This window comes from Salvelinus fontinalis, chromosome 32 (genome assembly GCF_029448725.1).
Source record: "Salvelinus fontinalis isolate EN_2023a chromosome 32, ASM2944872v1, whole genome shotgun sequence".
Classification (NCBI taxonomy): domain Eukaryota; kingdom Metazoa; phylum Chordata; class Actinopteri; order Salmoniformes; family Salmonidae; genus Salvelinus; species Salvelinus fontinalis.
This window is the reverse complement of record NC_074696.1, coordinates 30,635,545-30,653,794: the sequence shown is the minus strand read 5'-3', so window position 1 is coordinate 30,653,794 and position 18,250 is coordinate 30,635,545. Positions and strand designations below refer to the sequence as shown.

General features: G+C 43.1%; 1 protein-coding gene across 5 annotated transcripts in view; it reads right to left on the bottom strand.

Annotated features, from left to right (window-relative positions):
• The window catches only part of LOC129831073 (trafficking protein particle complex subunit 9-like), a 364,192-nt gene extending 351,013 nt beyond the window's left edge, over nucleotides 1-13,179 (bottom strand). For 2 of the 5 annotated variants that reach the window (XM_055894096.1, XM_055894097.1), the window contains exons 1-8: nucleotides 12,117-12,342; nucleotides 11,625-11,723; nucleotides 10,884-11,239; nucleotides 6,610-6,755; nucleotides 6,158-6,295; nucleotides 5,194-5,220; nucleotides 3,584-3,705; nucleotides 2,095-2,220 (exon numbers count right to left, since the gene is read on the bottom strand). In XM_055894096.1, the coding sequence (XP_055750071.1) occupies nucleotides 2,095-2,220; nucleotides 3,584-3,705; nucleotides 5,194-5,220; nucleotides 6,158-6,295; nucleotides 6,610-6,755; nucleotides 10,884-11,239; nucleotides 11,625-11,723; nucleotides 12,117-12,245 (1,143 nt within the window). In that variant the 5' untranslated portion in view covers nucleotides 12,246-12,342. Of the gene's footprint in view, nucleotides 1-2,094; nucleotides 2,221-3,583; nucleotides 3,706-5,193; nucleotides 5,221-6,157; nucleotides 6,296-6,609; nucleotides 6,756-10,883; nucleotides 11,240-11,624; nucleotides 11,724-12,116; nucleotides 12,431-13,120 lie in introns of those variants that run through there. The other 3 variants (XM_055894093.1, XM_055894098.1, XM_055894095.1) reach the window with 3 other exon arrangements.
• Between the last annotated feature and the right edge of the window lie 5,071 nt (nucleotides 13,180-18,250).

The window sequence follows — 18,250 nt, the reverse complement described above, 5'->3', positions numbered from 1 at the left end:
TATGTACGGTTGTCCCAGATTTGTTTTATGAATCAAATTTAACTTTTCCAGAGATTCATTTGGAAATAAGCTGCATTACTTGTGTTACTGTCAAGGATTGATAGTAATATTTATATTTTATTCCATTTAGCAGGGGGTTTTTTGTATTTTTTTTATCCCCTTTTTCCCCCCAATTTCGATCTTGTCTCATCGCTGCAACTCCCCAATGGGCTCGGAAGCGAAGGTCGGGTGATGCGTCCTCCGAAACATGACCCACCAAACTGCGATTCTTAACGAAAGCCAGTGTGTCAGAGGAAACACAGTTCAACTGACAACAGAGGTCAGCCTGCAGGCGCCTGGCCTACCACAAGGAGTCGCTAGAGCACAATGAGCCAAGTCAAGCCCTTCCCGGCCAAACCCTCCCCAAACCGGGACGATCCTGGGCCAATTGTGCGCCACCCTAGTGGTTGGTGATACAGCCTGGGATTGAACCCAGGTCGGTAGTGACGCCTCTAGCACTGCGATGCAGTGCCTTAGACCGCTGTACCACTCAGGAGGCCCTAGCAGAAGCATCTGCTAATAAATGGCATATATTATTATAAATCCTTGACGATAACACAAAACTTATTTCCAAACAAATCTCTGGAAAAGTTCAATTTGATTTATAAAACAAATCTGTGGAAAGGTTATGAGAATGATCAGTCACTGCACAATGGAAAGGAGGTGGTGGCACACTGGCAGAATCGTCCAAGAGAGACAGGCCTACAGAGCAGCGCAGACTGTGTAACTGCCTGAATAGAGCAGGCTTTCAGTCCCTCGCAGGATGGCCTTAGGCACCTGTCAGAGGAGCTTTCCTGTGTGTCAAGTTATGGGACCTGTGTGTTGGCAGGTGATCCTCACACAGGCAAGCAGCAGTGACATGTGCCTGAGTACAGGACCGGGGGGTTAACAGCCTCTATGGGACCTGGGGGTTAACAGATTGTATGGGACCTGGGGGTTAACAGATTGTATGGGACCTGGGGGTTAACAGATTGTATGGGACCTGGGGGTTAACAGATTGTATGGGACCTGGGGGTTAACAGATTGTATGGGACCTGGGGGTTAACAGATTGTATGGGACCTGGGGGTTAACAGCCTCTATGGGACCTGGGGGTTAACAGCCTCTATGGGACCTGGGGGTTAACAGCCTCTATGGGACCTGGGGGTTAACAGCCTCTATGGGACCTGGGGGTTAACAGCCTCTATGGGACCTGGGGGTTAAGAGATTGTATGGGACCTGGGGGTTAAGAGATTGTATGGGACCTGGGGGTTAAGAGATTGTATGGGACCTGGGGGTTAAGAGATTGTATGGGACCTGGGGGTTAAGAGATTGTATGGGACCTGGGGGTTAAGAGATTGTATGGGACCTGGGGGTTAAGAGATTGTATGGGACCTGGGGGTTAAGAGATTGTATGGGACCTGGGGGTTAAGAGATTGTATGGGACCTGGGGGTTAAGAGATTGTATGGGACCTGGGGGTTAAGAGATTGTATGGGACCTGGGGGTTAAGAGATTGTATGGGACCTGGGGGTTAAGAGATTGTATGGGACCTGGGGGTTAAGAGATTGTATGGGACCTGGGGGTTAAGAGATTGTATGGGACCTGGGGGTTAAGAGATTGTATGGGACCTGGGGGTTAAGAGATTGTATGGGACCTGGGGGTTAAGAGATTGTATGGGACCTGGGGTTTAACAGACTCTATGGGACCTGGGGGTTAACAGATTGTATGGGACTTGGGGGTTAACAGATTGTATGGGACCTGGGGGTTAACAGACTCTATAGGACCTGGGGGTTAACAGACTCTATGGGACCTGGGTGTTAACAGACTCTATGGGACCTGGGTGTTGGCAGGCAGTCCCTTTGGTTTCCCATAGGGCAAGGAGTTTTCCTGACTATATGATCTAGGTAAAACTCTGGACCCTGGTTAGACAACAACTGGGGCCCAGAGTTTTTCCTGAATATGAGATGTAAGCATGGGACTTGACTAGGTCAAACTCTGGTCCCTTACAGTGTGTTGCGACCAGTATGATGGTTCTCCTCCCCAGAGAGGTACAGCTACATGTCAGGTGAGGTCTTACCTGTCCCAGGTTGATGTAGACAGCATTCTGGAGGAACTCTGAGGCTTCCATGGCCCTCTTCTGAATGGCTAGCACCCTGACTGCCTTCACACACGCTTCCAGCTCTATCACGCCTGCATTCTTATACTGGGGGAGGGATGACGGAGAGGAAGAGGGGGAGGGATGAAGGAGAGGAAGAGGGGGAGGGAAGAAAGAGAAGAAGGGGAGGGATGAAGGAGAGGAAGAGGGGGAGGGAGATGATAAGAACAGACACAGCCCAGGATCAGCATAAGGAAAACCTAACTAACCAATGAGGACTTCTCTGACTTCTCCCACTCTGCGTAATATTCTGAACAGATGTATTGCATCATCGGTCTCTTTCAACTACAGACATCTGTATCAGAGGCGTGAGATTACTGATCACAGTCCATGGGGTGATACGGAACCTCTGTCGTTCATCGTTACTTTTCGCCACATGATTCTTCCAGGGGAGTTCCGGGTTCCCACCTAGTAGTTATATTGAAGTAGAAACTGGACTCGATGTACAATAGTGCTGCTTAGACTCCATACACTTCTCTCTCACACAACCAGCCAGCCAACCATATCCCCATTGTCTCCTTATTAAAATTCAATTAATATCTGAATGGTCCCGTCGTGTCGAGATATAATGTAATTTAAGTTGGAGTGAACTAGTTACAGGTAAAAGGGCCAAGCGAGGTCAGAGCAAAAATCCAATTATAATAGTGGCAATAACACACTGCAGAGTTTCAGAAGGTCTACTGGGATGTTATGGATGCTACGCATCTGTGATTCTATCCCAATCTTTTAGGTTTGTTTGTTAGTTTTTGTTCATGCATACTTGTGTTATAACAGTAAGTGTAGTTACTAATAGACTAACAATGCAATTAACTAATGTCTAGTCTTGATGGCAATGATGCTCTACATTTTTTTTTGGGGGGGGGGGATTTCAATTGTTGGGGTAATATGGCATTTGAGATGGCCCCACACTTCCATTTGGCTAATTGTAACAGACAGTGATATCATGCTAGCTAAGCTTTCCAATGTTGACTGCAGTGCACTCAGACATATTCTCCTGTAGTCAGCATGTAGTAGTTTGTTTACAGTGTGCATACAGCCTCCCTCTGCTGCAGCAGACTGCCCAAACATCACTGATACCTAGTGAGCTACTGTCCCCTGGTGGACATGTTGAGATCTGCAAACTGGATAGTGGATAATGAAATACTGTCTGCAAACAGCATCGGTCTGCAAGGCGCAAACACTGAACCTTCTCGTTGAAACGTCGCATGTAATGAAGTCTGCAGGAGCATTCAACAGTGTGTGTCTGTTTATTTCCTAGGATCTATACTTTTTGTACCCTGCAGATGAAAAATAGCTAGATGTACGTAAAGTGCTTTCGAACTATTCTTGTCCATTGCAGGAGATGGAACAAAGTAGACAGGAGCATTCAATGGTGTGTGTGGGAAAATCTATTTCTTATCTTTTCCAATACCTTGCCATAGTAGGAGATGGCCTCCTTGTATTTCTCTATGATGTCTTCAGGGCTCAGGCAGTTCTTGGCCCGACCGATTTCACTGCTGGTGTCTGCACTGATCCCATTAGCTGTGAGTGCACCTGGGGGGGGGGGGGGGGGGGGGGGCATTAATGACTGGGAACATTGTCAATGTTATCAGACCCATCCACCACCTGGCTCTTCACATCCATGCATATGGCCAAAGTCACAACAACCAACAATGATATACTCAGAAGCTGAGTATAGCATACCTGAGCATACACATTTAACGCAGCGTCGACAGGCGTTTCAAACACCGAGATATCAAGACAACGCTCAATAATTGCCATGCACGGCATTCACTTTTGTATGGAAATACAAAACAATCTATCTATAAATGAAAGGCCTTCGCGGGTCACTGCGCACTGTTACGTGATCAAAATGTCATCGTGTGCTCAGTAGTTTGGAGCGTTTCAATTGAAATAGGAGTAGTATCTCTCGTCTACCTATGTGATTTAAATACAAATTTTGTATTGAGAAAACTTTCCCTAGAAACGGCGCTAGCTGGGTCCATAGCAACGGTGTCTCGGCGATGTCACTATGACCCAGCGTTACATGTGAATCATAAGACTACTCTGGGATCACACACACATACTAGAAATGTATGCACTCACTGTACTGTAACTTGGTTTGAATAAAAACATTGCTAAGTGGTCCTCTTTAGCTCAGTTAGTAAAGCATGGTGCTTATAGCGCCAGGATAATGGGTTCGATTCCCGGGACCACCCATATGTAAACAATTTGGGCACACAGGACTGTAAGTCACATTGGATAAAAGCATCTGCTAAATGGAATATATTACACTTTTTATTTTTTCTATTTTAAAGGTGTTCGAAAAATGTGCAACATGTTACATCTAGACCCAGAACTACACACTTTACACAGACCCCTTGGGTTGAATGGTTTAGTAAAACCAACCCCAGTCCCTAAAAAGGGAAGATATAAGAGCTACATTTCTGCAGCATATCCTACTGATAGGTTGGCCAAAATGTCTCACACTGAACAGTTCTACATTGTAACTTGAGGCTCCAGGAAGAACAGACAAATAGCTTGGATGCCTCAATCGGCAGTACTACAATAGCAACATCGCCACCCTCTGGTGCATGTCGGACGTTATAGTGCGGAATATAATGTTGATGATTATGATTTCAAATGGTTACTATTCATTGATTAGAAGATGTCAATGATGTAATCAAGCATGAACACCCAACAACATTAACGCTGACGAGAATAACAGAAATACAACCCCTGCCTTAAGAGGCGGGAAAAAAATATCAGTTTTGTTTTTACCAGTGGTGGAAACAATAAAACGTTGGGATCAGATGTAGTGCAATGGGTTGATAGCCTGGTCCCAGATCTGTTTGTGTTGTCTGGCCTTAGTTGGTAAGACAGCACTAACAGATCCGGGACCAAGTTAGGAGGTTGTCGTCACAAAAAGCATAAAAGCAACAAGTAAGAGGGAAAAGAGCCACAGCAGGCAAACACAGGCAGGTGAGATGTCTAGCTAGGGGTAACGCTATGCAGGGCTGCCCTGTTAGTGTCATGCCATACCTGGGTCTATGAGTACCTCCTGCGCCCCTACGGTAACACACAGAGACAGACACACAGAGAGAGAACGCAGGTTCACACAGTGCAGTAAGTTACTGAAAGCAAAGTTAGTCCCCAAACGAGCCGCTTCTTAGACGGTTCCTTGTGACTTTCCCCATCGGTCCCCGCAGTATAGTATGCTATATCTAATTGCATCAGTGATAAACTAAAACAAAATATGTGTGGTTATTTAGGGGTTAAAGTAATTGACTTGTTAATAATATGAAGTAAAGACATGGGTGAATGGAAATATGATATGAAATACTGTTTAGAACAAATGGGTTAGGTTGTGGGGGCCACCGGATTTCTCAGGTAATGTTGTCCAGGGCACAGAACAACAGAAGCAGCTGGGCTGAGAAAAGCGTAGCAAAGCTTGTGTTGTCATAGTACTAGCCATACTAGCTGCAATTGCTTGGGCCACACGTCAAATAGCCATGGAGACCGCTTCCTTCCAACCATCCTATAATCACAGCTCAATCAGAAACCTCCGGACATCTTCCACAAGTTGTCATTAATGAGATATTAAACAAAAACACCCCCCTCCCCATAAACACCACAACCTCCACACAGTAAAATACAATCCACATTACAACCATACCTCCAACCTCTCCTCTCCAGATGTACAGACAGCCCCCCTGGGGCCCCCATACCACCACACTGTTCATTTGATCAAATTCAACCTTGAGACATGCAGAGACCCTCCCTTTCAATAATAACACCGGGTCTGTCTGTCTGTCCCCACCTCCCGGTTCTTCCTTCTTACCCATATGGCCAACTTGGCTTGGCCGAACAAGAAGTAAAAATAAAATAAAAAATGTTTCCCTTTCACTGCTTGAATACCTCGGCCCCATTACAAATATTCCTACCGAGAAGACCACCCCAACCTCACACACAGGGAGAGCAAGCGAGAGAGAGGAGTGCTGCTTACCTGGCCGGTGTCTCTTCCCTGCGTCGGCTGCTTGGCCCTGGCCCCGTGCCAGGCTGCGTTCACGTCCAGAAGCCTTCCCTGCTGTTCCTCCAGGGTAGTGGAAGATAACAGAGGCTGAACACAGGCCCTCTAACGCAGCTGGAGAACCAAGACACAAGGGAGATGTGTCAATGAAACAGAATACCCTCCATTAGAAGTTGACTAAAGGGCATTCTGTATGTACAGTATGGCAAGGGTGATGATCCATCCTCCTGCAGAGCTACTGGGCTGGGCAGGATTTTGCTACTACCCTGTAGTAGCACCCCTTATTGCCTTCAAGGTCGTGGTGAGCCGCTGATTAGTATAATCAGGTGTGTTATAGTACGGTCGGAGCAAAAACCTGCAGGGTATCCACCCCTGCTTTATTGGATTTGAGTGTAGAGCAGGAGGCATGTCTTCCTCCCCAGTCTTACCCCCGAGCCACAGGAAGTCATTGACGGAGCGGAGCAGCTCCACTGCCATGTGATAGTGAACCAGGGCATCCTGCAACATGCTTGCCTGCAAACACAGGTCCCCAACGTGCTTCCTCATACGGCCCTGGCAACGCTTCTTATAGTGCCTAAGGAGGAGGAGGGGGAAAGAAACATCAAAATGTGTCAGTCAGATGTCGTAGAGGAATCCATTTACAATACAACTTTGTCCACATGTTACAGCAAACAAGTATCCAAGTACGGTTTACTTCTTACATCATTTTCACACAAAAAACATATTTTGTTCTCTCTCTCGTATGGTTTCCAAAATAAAAGTCCTTTAAGCATAACGTATTTTCTTACCCAGGTCCCATTGGGTGCTAGCAGAGGAGACTCACTGTTGAATGAATCTTATCAGTTACAAGTGGTGTGTGTGTGGGGGGGGTAGGGGGAGGGGGGAGGGGGGGGGGGGGGGGGCAGCACAAGCAAGGGAGACAGGGGTTGGGTAGGGGAGAACCCAATAGAGAAAAATAAATCAGAACGACCCTGACCCTGAAGTCTAGCACATTAAACACACAAGGATTGAAGAGGAGGATGACATCATCGTTTGTAATTCTAACAGAAGACAAGGGGGCCAGTTCAAGACCTCTGTCTGTCTAACTCTTTACTGGAGCCTGAGATACTGGGAAGGTCTAGGGTCAAACCCACCTAGTATTGTGTTACCTAGAGAACATTCTGATGTGTCAATTGGGTTAAATGGGGTTGACTTACATGTTATTAGTGAATTTATGGTACATTTGCTTTGCTCATATTGTTTAGATTCAGAATAATGAGTAGGGCCTAAACTGTTCAGATGAAAACAAACTATGTTACCATTCGTTACCATTCGTTAGCCTAGTTTGAAATAAAATGATGAGCAATACATTATGTATGGTCTGCTTAGAAGAACATGGATACCACATTCAAAGTCATGCTTTCATAAGTAGGTGCAATAATAAGCCTCGTTGAAGGTGATGCATCCCTCCATGAATCACGGATATACGAGATCCATGTTAAAGTGTAGTTGCAGCAGAACATAGAAGATATGAGATCCATGTTAAATTGTACTAGCAGCAGAATATAGTACAAGATATGAGATCCATGTTAAAGTGTACTAGCAGCAGAATATAGTACAAGATTGGAGATCCATGTTAAAGTGTACTAGCAGCAGAATATAGTACAAGATATGAGATCCAAGGTAAAGTGTACTAGCAGCAGAATATAGTAGTAAAGATATGAGATCCATGGCAAAGTGAACTAGCAGCAGAATATAGTAGAAGATATGAGATCCATGGTAAAGTGTACTAGCAGCAGAATATAGTAGAAGATATGAGATCCATGGTAAAGTGTACTAGCAGCAGAATATAGTAGTAGATATGAGATCCATGGTAAAGTGAACTAGCAGCAGAATATAGTCGTAGATATGAGATCCATGGTAAAGTGAACTAGCAGCAGAATATAGTAGAAGATATGCAGTGGCGGTTCTAGCTTGTATGGTTCCCTGGGTGAACCTTCCCTTCAGCCTGCTGGAGGTCATTTTGCAGGGCTCTGGCAGTGCACCTCCTTGCACTAAGGCGGAGGTACCGGTGCTGCTGCTGGGTTGTTGCCCTCCTACGGCCTACTCCACGTCTCCTGATGTACTGGCCTGTCTCCTGGTAGCGCCTGCATGCTCTGGACACTACGCTGACAGACACAGCAAACCTTTTTGCCACAGTTCGCATTGACGTGCCATCCTGGATGAACTGCACTACCTGAGCCACTTGTGTGGGTTGTAGACTCCGTCTCATGCTACCACTAGAGCGAGAGCACCGCCAGCATTCAAAAGTGACCAAAACATCAGCCAGGAAGCATAGGAACTGAGAAGTGGTCTGTGGTCACCACCTGCAGAACCATTCCTTTTTGGGGGGTGTCTTGCTAATTGCCTATAATTTCCACCTTTTGTCTATTCCATTTGCACAACAGCATGTGAAATTTATTGTCAATCAGTGTTGTTTCCTAAGTGGACAGTTTGATTTCACAGAAGTGTGATTGACTTGGAATTACATTGTGTTGTTTAAGAGTTCCCTTTATTTTTTTGAGCAGTGTAGTAGAAGATATGAGACCCATGTTATAGAATGTGTGATGCTTCAGAAGAATTAGAGCATAGACCTTATTCACTCAGTCAAGCTTGGGTCAGGTGACAACCTCCCAATCATCATGTTCCTGAAAGCCTGGACATACCTTTACAAGCACATAATAGAATAGATAGGCTATCCTCACTGTTTAAGTGAACCAACCTTCACAAGCCTCAGTCGTTGACAGTGTTCTGTACTCTGCATGTCCAAACTATCAGCTCCTTCAGAACTCTTGTTATGATTTTATTTCATACAAAGTTGAGAGGAGTGATGAACCCATGCACAAGAGCACTGGGGTAGGGGACGAGGCCAGGGTGGAGTGTCTCGTTTAGGGGTGGGCTTAAACTGGAACTAGGATGGGCTTAACTAAAGCGATGTGTCTAACAGCATCTCACCTTTTCACACGCAACAAACTCACAGGACAGTATGAAAGAAACAAATAAGACAAATAAAGTAACCAAGATAAACAAAGAAAAAGGGAAAGAAGCAAAAATAAACAGATTTTTGAACGAAGAAATAAACACGCAACGTTGACTGTTGTCCTTAGCAACACTAATGTAATGACAAGGCTATCTAGACGATGGACATCACAGAGAAACACTGAGGTCAAACTTTTTCCAGCATTTTTTAACAACCAGTCAAGTAAAAACCATCTAACAACCTTTCGGCTTCACTTGACAAATTGAGGCATTTTATAAATTGTAAAACGAATAGACTTTCTTAATTCAGCAGTTACAGTACAGGCTAGAGGTCGACCAATTATGATTTTTCAACGCCGATACCGATTATTGGAGAAAAAAAAAGCCGATTTTTTTTATTTATTTGTAATAATGACAATTACAACAATACTGAATGAACACTTATTTTAACTTAATATAATACATCAATCAAATCAATTTAGCCTCAAATAAATAATGAAACATGTTCAATTTGGTTTAAATAATGCAAAAAAAGTGTTGGAGAAGAAAGTAAAAGTGCAATATGTGCCATGTAAAAAAGCTAACATTTAAGTTCCTTGCTCAGAACATGAGAACATATGAAAGCTGGTGGTTCCTTTTAACATGGGAATATTGAAGACTCAGGTAAGAAGTTTTAGGTTGAGGTTATTATAGGACTATTTCTCTCTATACCATTTGTATTTCATATACCTTTGACTATTGGATGTTCTTATAGGCACTTTAGTATTGCCAGTGTAACAGTATAGCTTCCATCCCTCTCCTCACCCCTACCTGTCCTCGAACCAGGAACACGTCGACAACAGCCACCCTCGAAGCATCGTTACCCATCGCGCCACAAAAGCCACGGCCCTTGCAGAGCAAGGGGAACAACTAATCCAAGTCTCAGAGCGAGTGACGTCACCGATTGAAACAGTCTTCACAGTTCGCAACGAGCCAGGCGGCCCAAACTGCTGCATATAACATTACCCTGACTCTGTTGCACAGAACGCAAGAGAAGTGACACAATTTCCCTAGTTAAAAGAAATTAATGTTAGCAGGCAATATTAACTAAATATGCAGGTTTAAAAATATATACTTGTGTATTGATTTTAAGAAAGGCGTTGATGTTTATGGTTAGGTACATTGGTGCAACGACAGTGCTTTTTTTCACGAATGCGCTTTTTAAATCACCAGTTTGGCGAAGTAGGCTGTGATTCAATGATAAAATAACAGGCACCGCAACGATTATATGCAACGCAGGACAAGCTAGATAAATTAGTAATATCATCAACCATGTGTAGTTAACTAGTGATTATGTTAAGATTGATCGTTTTTTATAAGATACGTTTAATGCTAGCTAGCACCTTACCTTGGCTTCTTGCTGCACTCGCATAACAGGTAGTCAGCCTGCCACGCAGTCTCCTCGTGGAGTGCAATGTAATCGGCCATGATCGGTGTCCAAAAATGCTGATTACCGATTGTTATGAAAACTTGAAATCGGCCCTAATTAATCGGCCATATCGATTAATCGGTCGCCCTCTAGTACAGGCTCAAAGAAAGTTTTTAATAACCAACTTTGTTAATTCCAAATTCATTGACCAGCTGAAAAACGATATAAGCTGCAAAACATGTGAATGATACCAGACCTATAAAACCCAAATAGAGTGCAGAAGAAAAGACAACTCACCTGCTATCAGTGTCCAGCCCCACAAAGTCTTTCTTCTCAAAGGGAACACAAAGCAGTGGTATCTTATCCCCAGACTTGTCTGTGGCTCTATCCAGCCTCTTGGACTCCAGCACAATGAAGATGGACTCCACAAAGTCCTCCACCCTCTTCTCCACATCGGGACAGTCATCATAGCTAGAGTAGAAAGCCACATCCGTCCTCTGCTGCTCTGCTATCTCCCCCTGCAACCCGAACACCAGGAGCCGGGAGTCGTACAGCGTGGCTCCGAACACATCCTTCTGGCTGTGGAAACGGTCCGACGTTTGGGGCCACTCTTTAGCTGAACCACAGGTCGTCACGGAGATGAGGCCCACCACCTAGATAGGTAGAGATGAATAGAGATAGATAGACAGATAATACTATTATTCCTGAGGGGAAATGTCATGCACAAGACAAAAAGACACATACCGCACAGCAGTGCTTCTCTAACCTCTCCTTGGGAACACCCAGACGTTTCACAATTTTGTTGTAGCCCTAAACTAGCACACCTAATTCAAGTAGTCAAGGGTTTGATGATTAATAGACAAGTTGAATCAGGTATGCTAACTCTAATACTTCAAATAGATGGAACGGCTGTGGGCCCAAGGAGAGGTTTGCGAAAGGCTGCTGTAAAGAACAAAAAAAAAAAGTGCATTTCTGAAACCCAAATAAACATTACGAAAAGCAACAAACAGGAAAAATAATAGCCACAAAGCAACAAACCTTGCGGTGTGTCTGGAAGTCTCCCCACTCGTTGTTCTCAGGGAGGTAGTGGTGACGGTAACGGATATAGAGGTTCCTCTGGGAGTCCCGGATGGACACCTTTATTTCCCAAAACCATGAAAAGACAAAACAGAACAAAATAGGGATCATTTGACAATCAGGATTCAATGGTAAAAAAATTACATTAAAAAAACAATAACTACAAAGTGGACAGGGGTTTCATATTTCAATAAATAATAAGACATAGGCCTAGAGTGTGTCACAAATGCCACCCTATTCCCTATATCAATCAAATGTATTAATAAAGCAGATGTCAGCAGATGTCACTAAGTGCTTGTACAGAAGGCCAGCCTAAAACCCCAAACAGTAGGCAACGCAGATGTAGAAGCAGCATGTAGAAGCACTTAGTGCACTACTTTTGACCAGTGTGGGCCCTGCAATAGGGTGCCATTTGGGACGCCCACATAGCTAGTACACATAGTGAATGCTTACCTGGGCCACAGAGGCAATGCGTTTGTAGATCCTGAAGAATTCGTCCTCGGGAACGATGCCCACTGGTTGGACCACCACCAAGACCGTCTGATGGTCCTCAGCACACTGCATGTAATCTGGGATACTCATCTCCTTCTCATGGGCTCTGAGGGGCAGGGGGAAAGGAAGAGGGAGAGAACCAAAGGAAGGGGGTAATGTAGAGACCTTAACCCAACACCTAACGACCTCATCAAGTGGTTCGGACCTCTTGGCGTTGGGGTTTACGCTGTTGGCTTGACAGTCACTGGACCAGGGTTCAAGTCCCGGTCGGGCTACAATATGATTTTATTAATTCCTCAACATCTAACTACATTTCATCCACACATTCCACAGTCAAGGTTTGAAATCACTGCCAGTTGAATCTAAAGCATTCTGACAATAATCAGGTGTGTTACTGCTTGGTTGGAGCAAAAGCCTGCACCCACACAATTTCTCAACTCTCAGTATAGTGACCAAACATGTCATCGTGTGAGTTATTTTAGGTACAATTTACAAGTATTGACAAGACAGCCGTTGGAATGAATTGCAAACTACATACATTGCGAGCGTGACGTGTTGCCCATTCACAACAACAACACCCACCCACCATGCGCGAGTTTCAATCTGGAGTATAAAGGATCTACCTAGATAGCAACAAAGATACAACACTGTGCTAGCAGCTCTAACCAACCTAGCGACAGTAGCTAGCCTCATGGCTAATATACCTTTGTTACAGTAAAATACATTAAACTTCAAATATTTCAAATATATTCAGAAATTGAATTATTTCAGCCATCAATGTTTACAGAATGGCTGCTTTACCAAGTTAGTTAGCTTGCTAGCTACACTGACAGTCTCTAGAAAGCTAGCTAACATTAGTATGACACCTGGTTGCTAGGCTTGCTGACTCTTCAGCCACATACAGCATAATTCTTTACCAAAACATGCCAAAAATTCACATAATGTATGCGTTTCATTGACGTTACCTTGATATATCTTGAACCAGAAACGTTTAACAGAGCTTCCTGAATGAACTCTTCTTCTCTATCTTCATATATGGTATATAGGCGATCGCACAATTTAATGTGCATCCTGCCACCTACTGTCCGGGATAGAAACAGGATTCCCCAAAAACTGAACAAACTACCAAAATACTACAAAACTAACAAATAATAATAAACAAAATCTAACAACGTTTCTGTTAAAAAATAAAAACAGATCTGATCCCTACACAGGCTCAAGGGGAACCTGGAAAGGCAGGTCTTCCGGAGCCAGTACCACTTGCAAGTCTTCAAACTTTTCTTCCACAGCCACAATAATGTCACATTTCTTAGACTTCTGTGAGACTTGTGCTGTACAGTTAATAACTGTGGCAAAGAACACCACAAAATCCACCTTTTTAACACACAGGGTATATTTTGACTGGCAGCAAACATTTACTACAGACTGTGGTTCATCCACTACCATATCTTCACTGGCATCACTTGTTTTCTCAATTATTTTAAATCGCCTCCGCATAGGAAATTAAATTGGCAGCTCTAACTTTTGCCACCTCAGTCTCCTTCACCTTTACAGGCCACTCCAGGACCTCGGGATCATGATCCCCACCACAATTGCAACACCGTCGTCCTTCTACACACCGTTCTTCAGTATACTCTGTTCGTCTGCACACATTAGAAACATGGCCAAATCCTTTACAATTCTTACACTGCAGTAGTTTGGGGACGAAAGCTCTTACAGCACCAAGCTTCACATGCGTAGGCATTTTCTCTTTATCTAAAAAGAACAGAACCGACAGACTATCTTCTTTTTCTCCATTCACCCAGCGGGTCAGACGCTGGGTGAATTGCAGGGCCCACCAACCGCACCAGGATTTCTCTTCAGGTATTCAACATGAACATCCGTCGTCACCCCCGAGATGAGTCCTTTGACGGATGCTCTACTCTGAAATTCAAAACACAAAACTTTTGTTGTCCGGATTCTTTTGAGGCCCACTGCAATCTTCTTCCTCATCTTTTCCCCACCAGACCGTTTTCATTATTCTCTATCAGCTACTATGGCAGAATATGAATAGCGTGCATCACTGCCCTCCTATGTCCACTACTGGTACTGTGGGCTCCCATGCTCCTAAATATTTTGCTGTGCCAACTGGCATTTTGATTCGCTAGCACCATTGGCAATAGAAAAGCATTCGCATTTACAATATTACATTGAATGGCAAAAATATATTTGCAAAGTTGCTAAATGTATGTTTCGTATACATTGTATCTTCTCACCCATGAAAATGAAATTCAGTAACTCTTGGAGCACAATAAAATGATACAAGCGCTTATTTTATGTTAAACGTAAAACCAATTCGTTTCTGCCCTTAGATTTCGTTGCTGTTTTTCAGATTGTCTAAAAATGAGGGTTTTATAAATGTCCAAACCCGCCTCCTATTGGGTCCGATTTTTGCAACTTATTTACTAATCACATCACGTTTTATGTTGTATCACCATTGTGATTGGTCTCTGAACCCATACACGATATATAAAATCCTTACGTATTCTTCGTTGTATTAAACCCAGATGAAGGTTAAGAAATGCTTGTTTACTATTAAAGTAAAATTAACTGTCCAGTGTTTCTGGATTTCAATTAAATATGACCTGTAGTTAATTACCATGTAAGGGAATAGTTTTCCTTCCCAAAAAGTCTAATTAAGTATGTTATTAAGCAGCATTTCTGTGTTTGAATGGTGTAGGCATACAAACCCCGTTAACGGAATGGTGTGGGCGTATACCAGTCATTAAAATGATTAATGCAAGTAGACCGCCAATGAGCCAACATGACATCATGTTGGTGCTCCCGAGTGGCGCAGCGGTCTAAGGCACTGCATCTCAGTGCTAGAGGCATCACTACACACCCTGGTTTGATCTTGGGCTGTATCACAACCGGCTGTATTGGGAGTCCCATAGGGCGGCCATTGTCATCCGGGTTAGGGTTTGGCCGCGGTAGGCCGTCATTGTAAATAAATAAAAATGTGTTCTTAACTGACTTGCCTGGTTATATAAAAAAATATAAAAAATTATATGAGGAAAAAGTGAGCATTTTTTTAAACAGTCTGTTAGAGGTGTTTTTTTAAGTGTTTTTACTCCAATTTATGCTTTGGCCACAAATACACTGAACAAAAATATAAATGCAACAATTTCAAAGATATTACTGAGTTACAGTTCATATAAGGAAATCAGTCAATTGAAATGAATTCATTAGGTCATTATCTATGGATTTCACATGACTGGGAATACAGATATGCATCTGTTGGTCAAAGATACCTTTATAAAAAGGTGGGGGCGTGGCTCAGAAAACCAGTCAGGATCTGGTGTGACCACCATTTGCCTCATGAAGCACAATACATCTCCTTCGCATTGAGTTGATCGGGTTGTTGATTATGGCCTTTGGAATGTTGTCCCACTCCTTCAATTGCTGTGCGCACATCTCCTTCGCATAGAGTTGATCAGGCTGTTGATTTATTGTCCCGAGCACAAGGTGCACCTGTGTAATGATCATACTGTTTAATCAGCTTCTAGATCTGCCACACTTGTCAGGTGGATGGATTATCTTGGCAAAAGAGAAATGCTTACTAACAGGGATGTAAATAACATTTGAGAGAAGTAAGCGTTTTGTGCATATTGGACATTTCTGGGATCTTTTATTTAATCTCATGAAACATTGGACCAACACTTTACACGTTGTGTTAATATTTATATTTCTTTTATAAAACATTATTTCGAAACCCAAAGTTAACCCAAATTTAACAGAATATAAACTTTTACAAGTAGTGAGATGGACAGTTACTTTAAGAAAACCTTATACTAGAATGTGTGATGGGTGTATATTATATTGTGTGAACTGTATCATTTAGATGGGGAGGGTTTGTTTGATAGGGTCAGAGAGGTTGGATGGGGGTTAACAAGGTATGTAGGACTTTATTTTATGTTATTAGAAATACAGGACTAGCTATTAGAATAACAGGTGCGTAGGTAGGTCGTGGCCGGCCTCACACTCCAGTACAGTAGGTGACAGTGTATGCACATTTTCATTTGGTTGCGATCTGCCAAACAAATTTAAAGAAGTTGCAGCAATAGCGTTCCCGCCTTCATCGCTGCTCTTCTTGTGCAAGGCTACATTAAGTGCTAAAATGAAGCTATACTTTTTGTAGACCAGTAGTTATAAAAGTGAAATAAAATGAGAAAAGCAAGCTATACCTAGCTAAGTAAGATGTAGTTACCATAGCACTCCTGATAGCCAGCCAGCAAAGATCTAGCTCTCCTGTTAGCAAGCCAGCTTACGTTAGCTAGCAAGCTTTACTCCATGCAGCTGCAGACATAGCCACGGGATGAAGGGGTGCTGGGGTTGCTGTAGTACCCTGTGAAAAATGTGAATTCTCTACAACAACACAAAATCTCTTAGCACCCCCAAATATATCTTCCAGTGGCTATGGCTGCAGATTAATTCTTATGTGGCTTTGCAACAAAGCCAGATGAGTACACATTTTGGTTAAGGTACAGCAACCATGGGTATTTAAACAGAATATGTTTAACATGGAGTTTTTTTTATGATGGCTTCACTGGCAAATGTATATTTTGGACACTAATTTAACAACTGCCTCAAAGGCCAGACAGGTAATTTAGGCTTCCATTGCAGCCTCTTGCTACTCCCATCCCAGGCAGGTCAGTCTAAATAGCAGCTCAGTCTAAATTGCTGTACCACAGGAAGACGGAGTTCTGAATTGCAGCCAGAATTACAGTTTTCTGTAGCTCAGTTGGTAGAGCATGGCATTTGTGATGCCAGGATAGTGGGTTTGATTCCCGGAACTAAACATATGTAAAAAAAAATGTATGCCTGACTGTAAGTCACTTCGGTATATGTCAACTAAGGCTCCTCACTGGGAGGTCAGTCTGAACAACAGCCTCCTAGAAAGGTAGGAATCCTGAAAGGAGCCTTTCAAGGCTAGTTAATGGGCCTTGCTCCTTCCAGGCAGGCCAGTTTAAATAGCTGCTAGGGGTGTGTTCAGTATGACAGGGGTGTGTTCAGTACGACAGAATGGTGTTCAGCATTTAGATAAACGGTGCTGTACTGATAATATCCTGATTATGGTGGCCCAGACAGTGTTTTCATGTATGGTGTACTGACAAGTTTTGCCATATCAAATGGTCACACCTATATTGATCAGGCTCCACCTCGCCACATCCATCAAACTGTAGCAAACGTACCTCAACGGCTGGGGCGTATTCATTCTGCAGATTCTGATGCAAAACTTTTCAAAAACGGAATGAAGCTGGGAGGGATTTTGCTCTGTTTGCTTCTTAAATCGTCAAGGATTTCCGTAATGAACTTATCCCCGTTTAAGAACAGAGCTCACAGTTTTGGGGAAACGTGTCGTTCCGTACAAACCGCCACGCAACGCAGTATACTTTGAACTGAACGCACCCCTGCACACAACATATGTGGTGTATTCATTAGTTGGACACTGTTGCAAAACGTTTAGCAACGGCAAACATTTAGCAACAAATCTATTTTAATTTGGGCAAATTCAGGTAGATCCCTCACCATTTGGTTCTGTTTTCTTCCGTTTGGTTAAGTGTAGTTCCTTGAGAATACACCCTTGTTCTGTGAGGTTTGAGTGTGCCAGACAAAGAGAGGTATGAATAGAGATATTACTCAGGCAGGCAGTCAATGTGAAAATGATTTATTGGTAAACTTTTAGTCATTTATTTTTAATTGAAAGTTGATTCAGGCCTGCAGGTAAGAAGTGTGTGTATATATATATATATATATATACACATACATACACACACACACAAATACATTTATAAAAATGTATATACATATAAATAATATGAATCCCTTAATATATATTTTTTTTCTCTCATTCAGGTTAACATGTCCAACAAAGCATGTTGGAATTGAAATGCTGAGTTCACTCCCCTTAGCAAAGGCTATAATAGGAAACGTGTGTTAACTTGCACCAGTCCTCGGACATCAAGAATTGTGTTTCCAGATACCTTTCCGGAACCAACACAGAACTCATTGATATGTTCCCTCTGCTTTAAATAATTATACTCAAAAACCAAAGG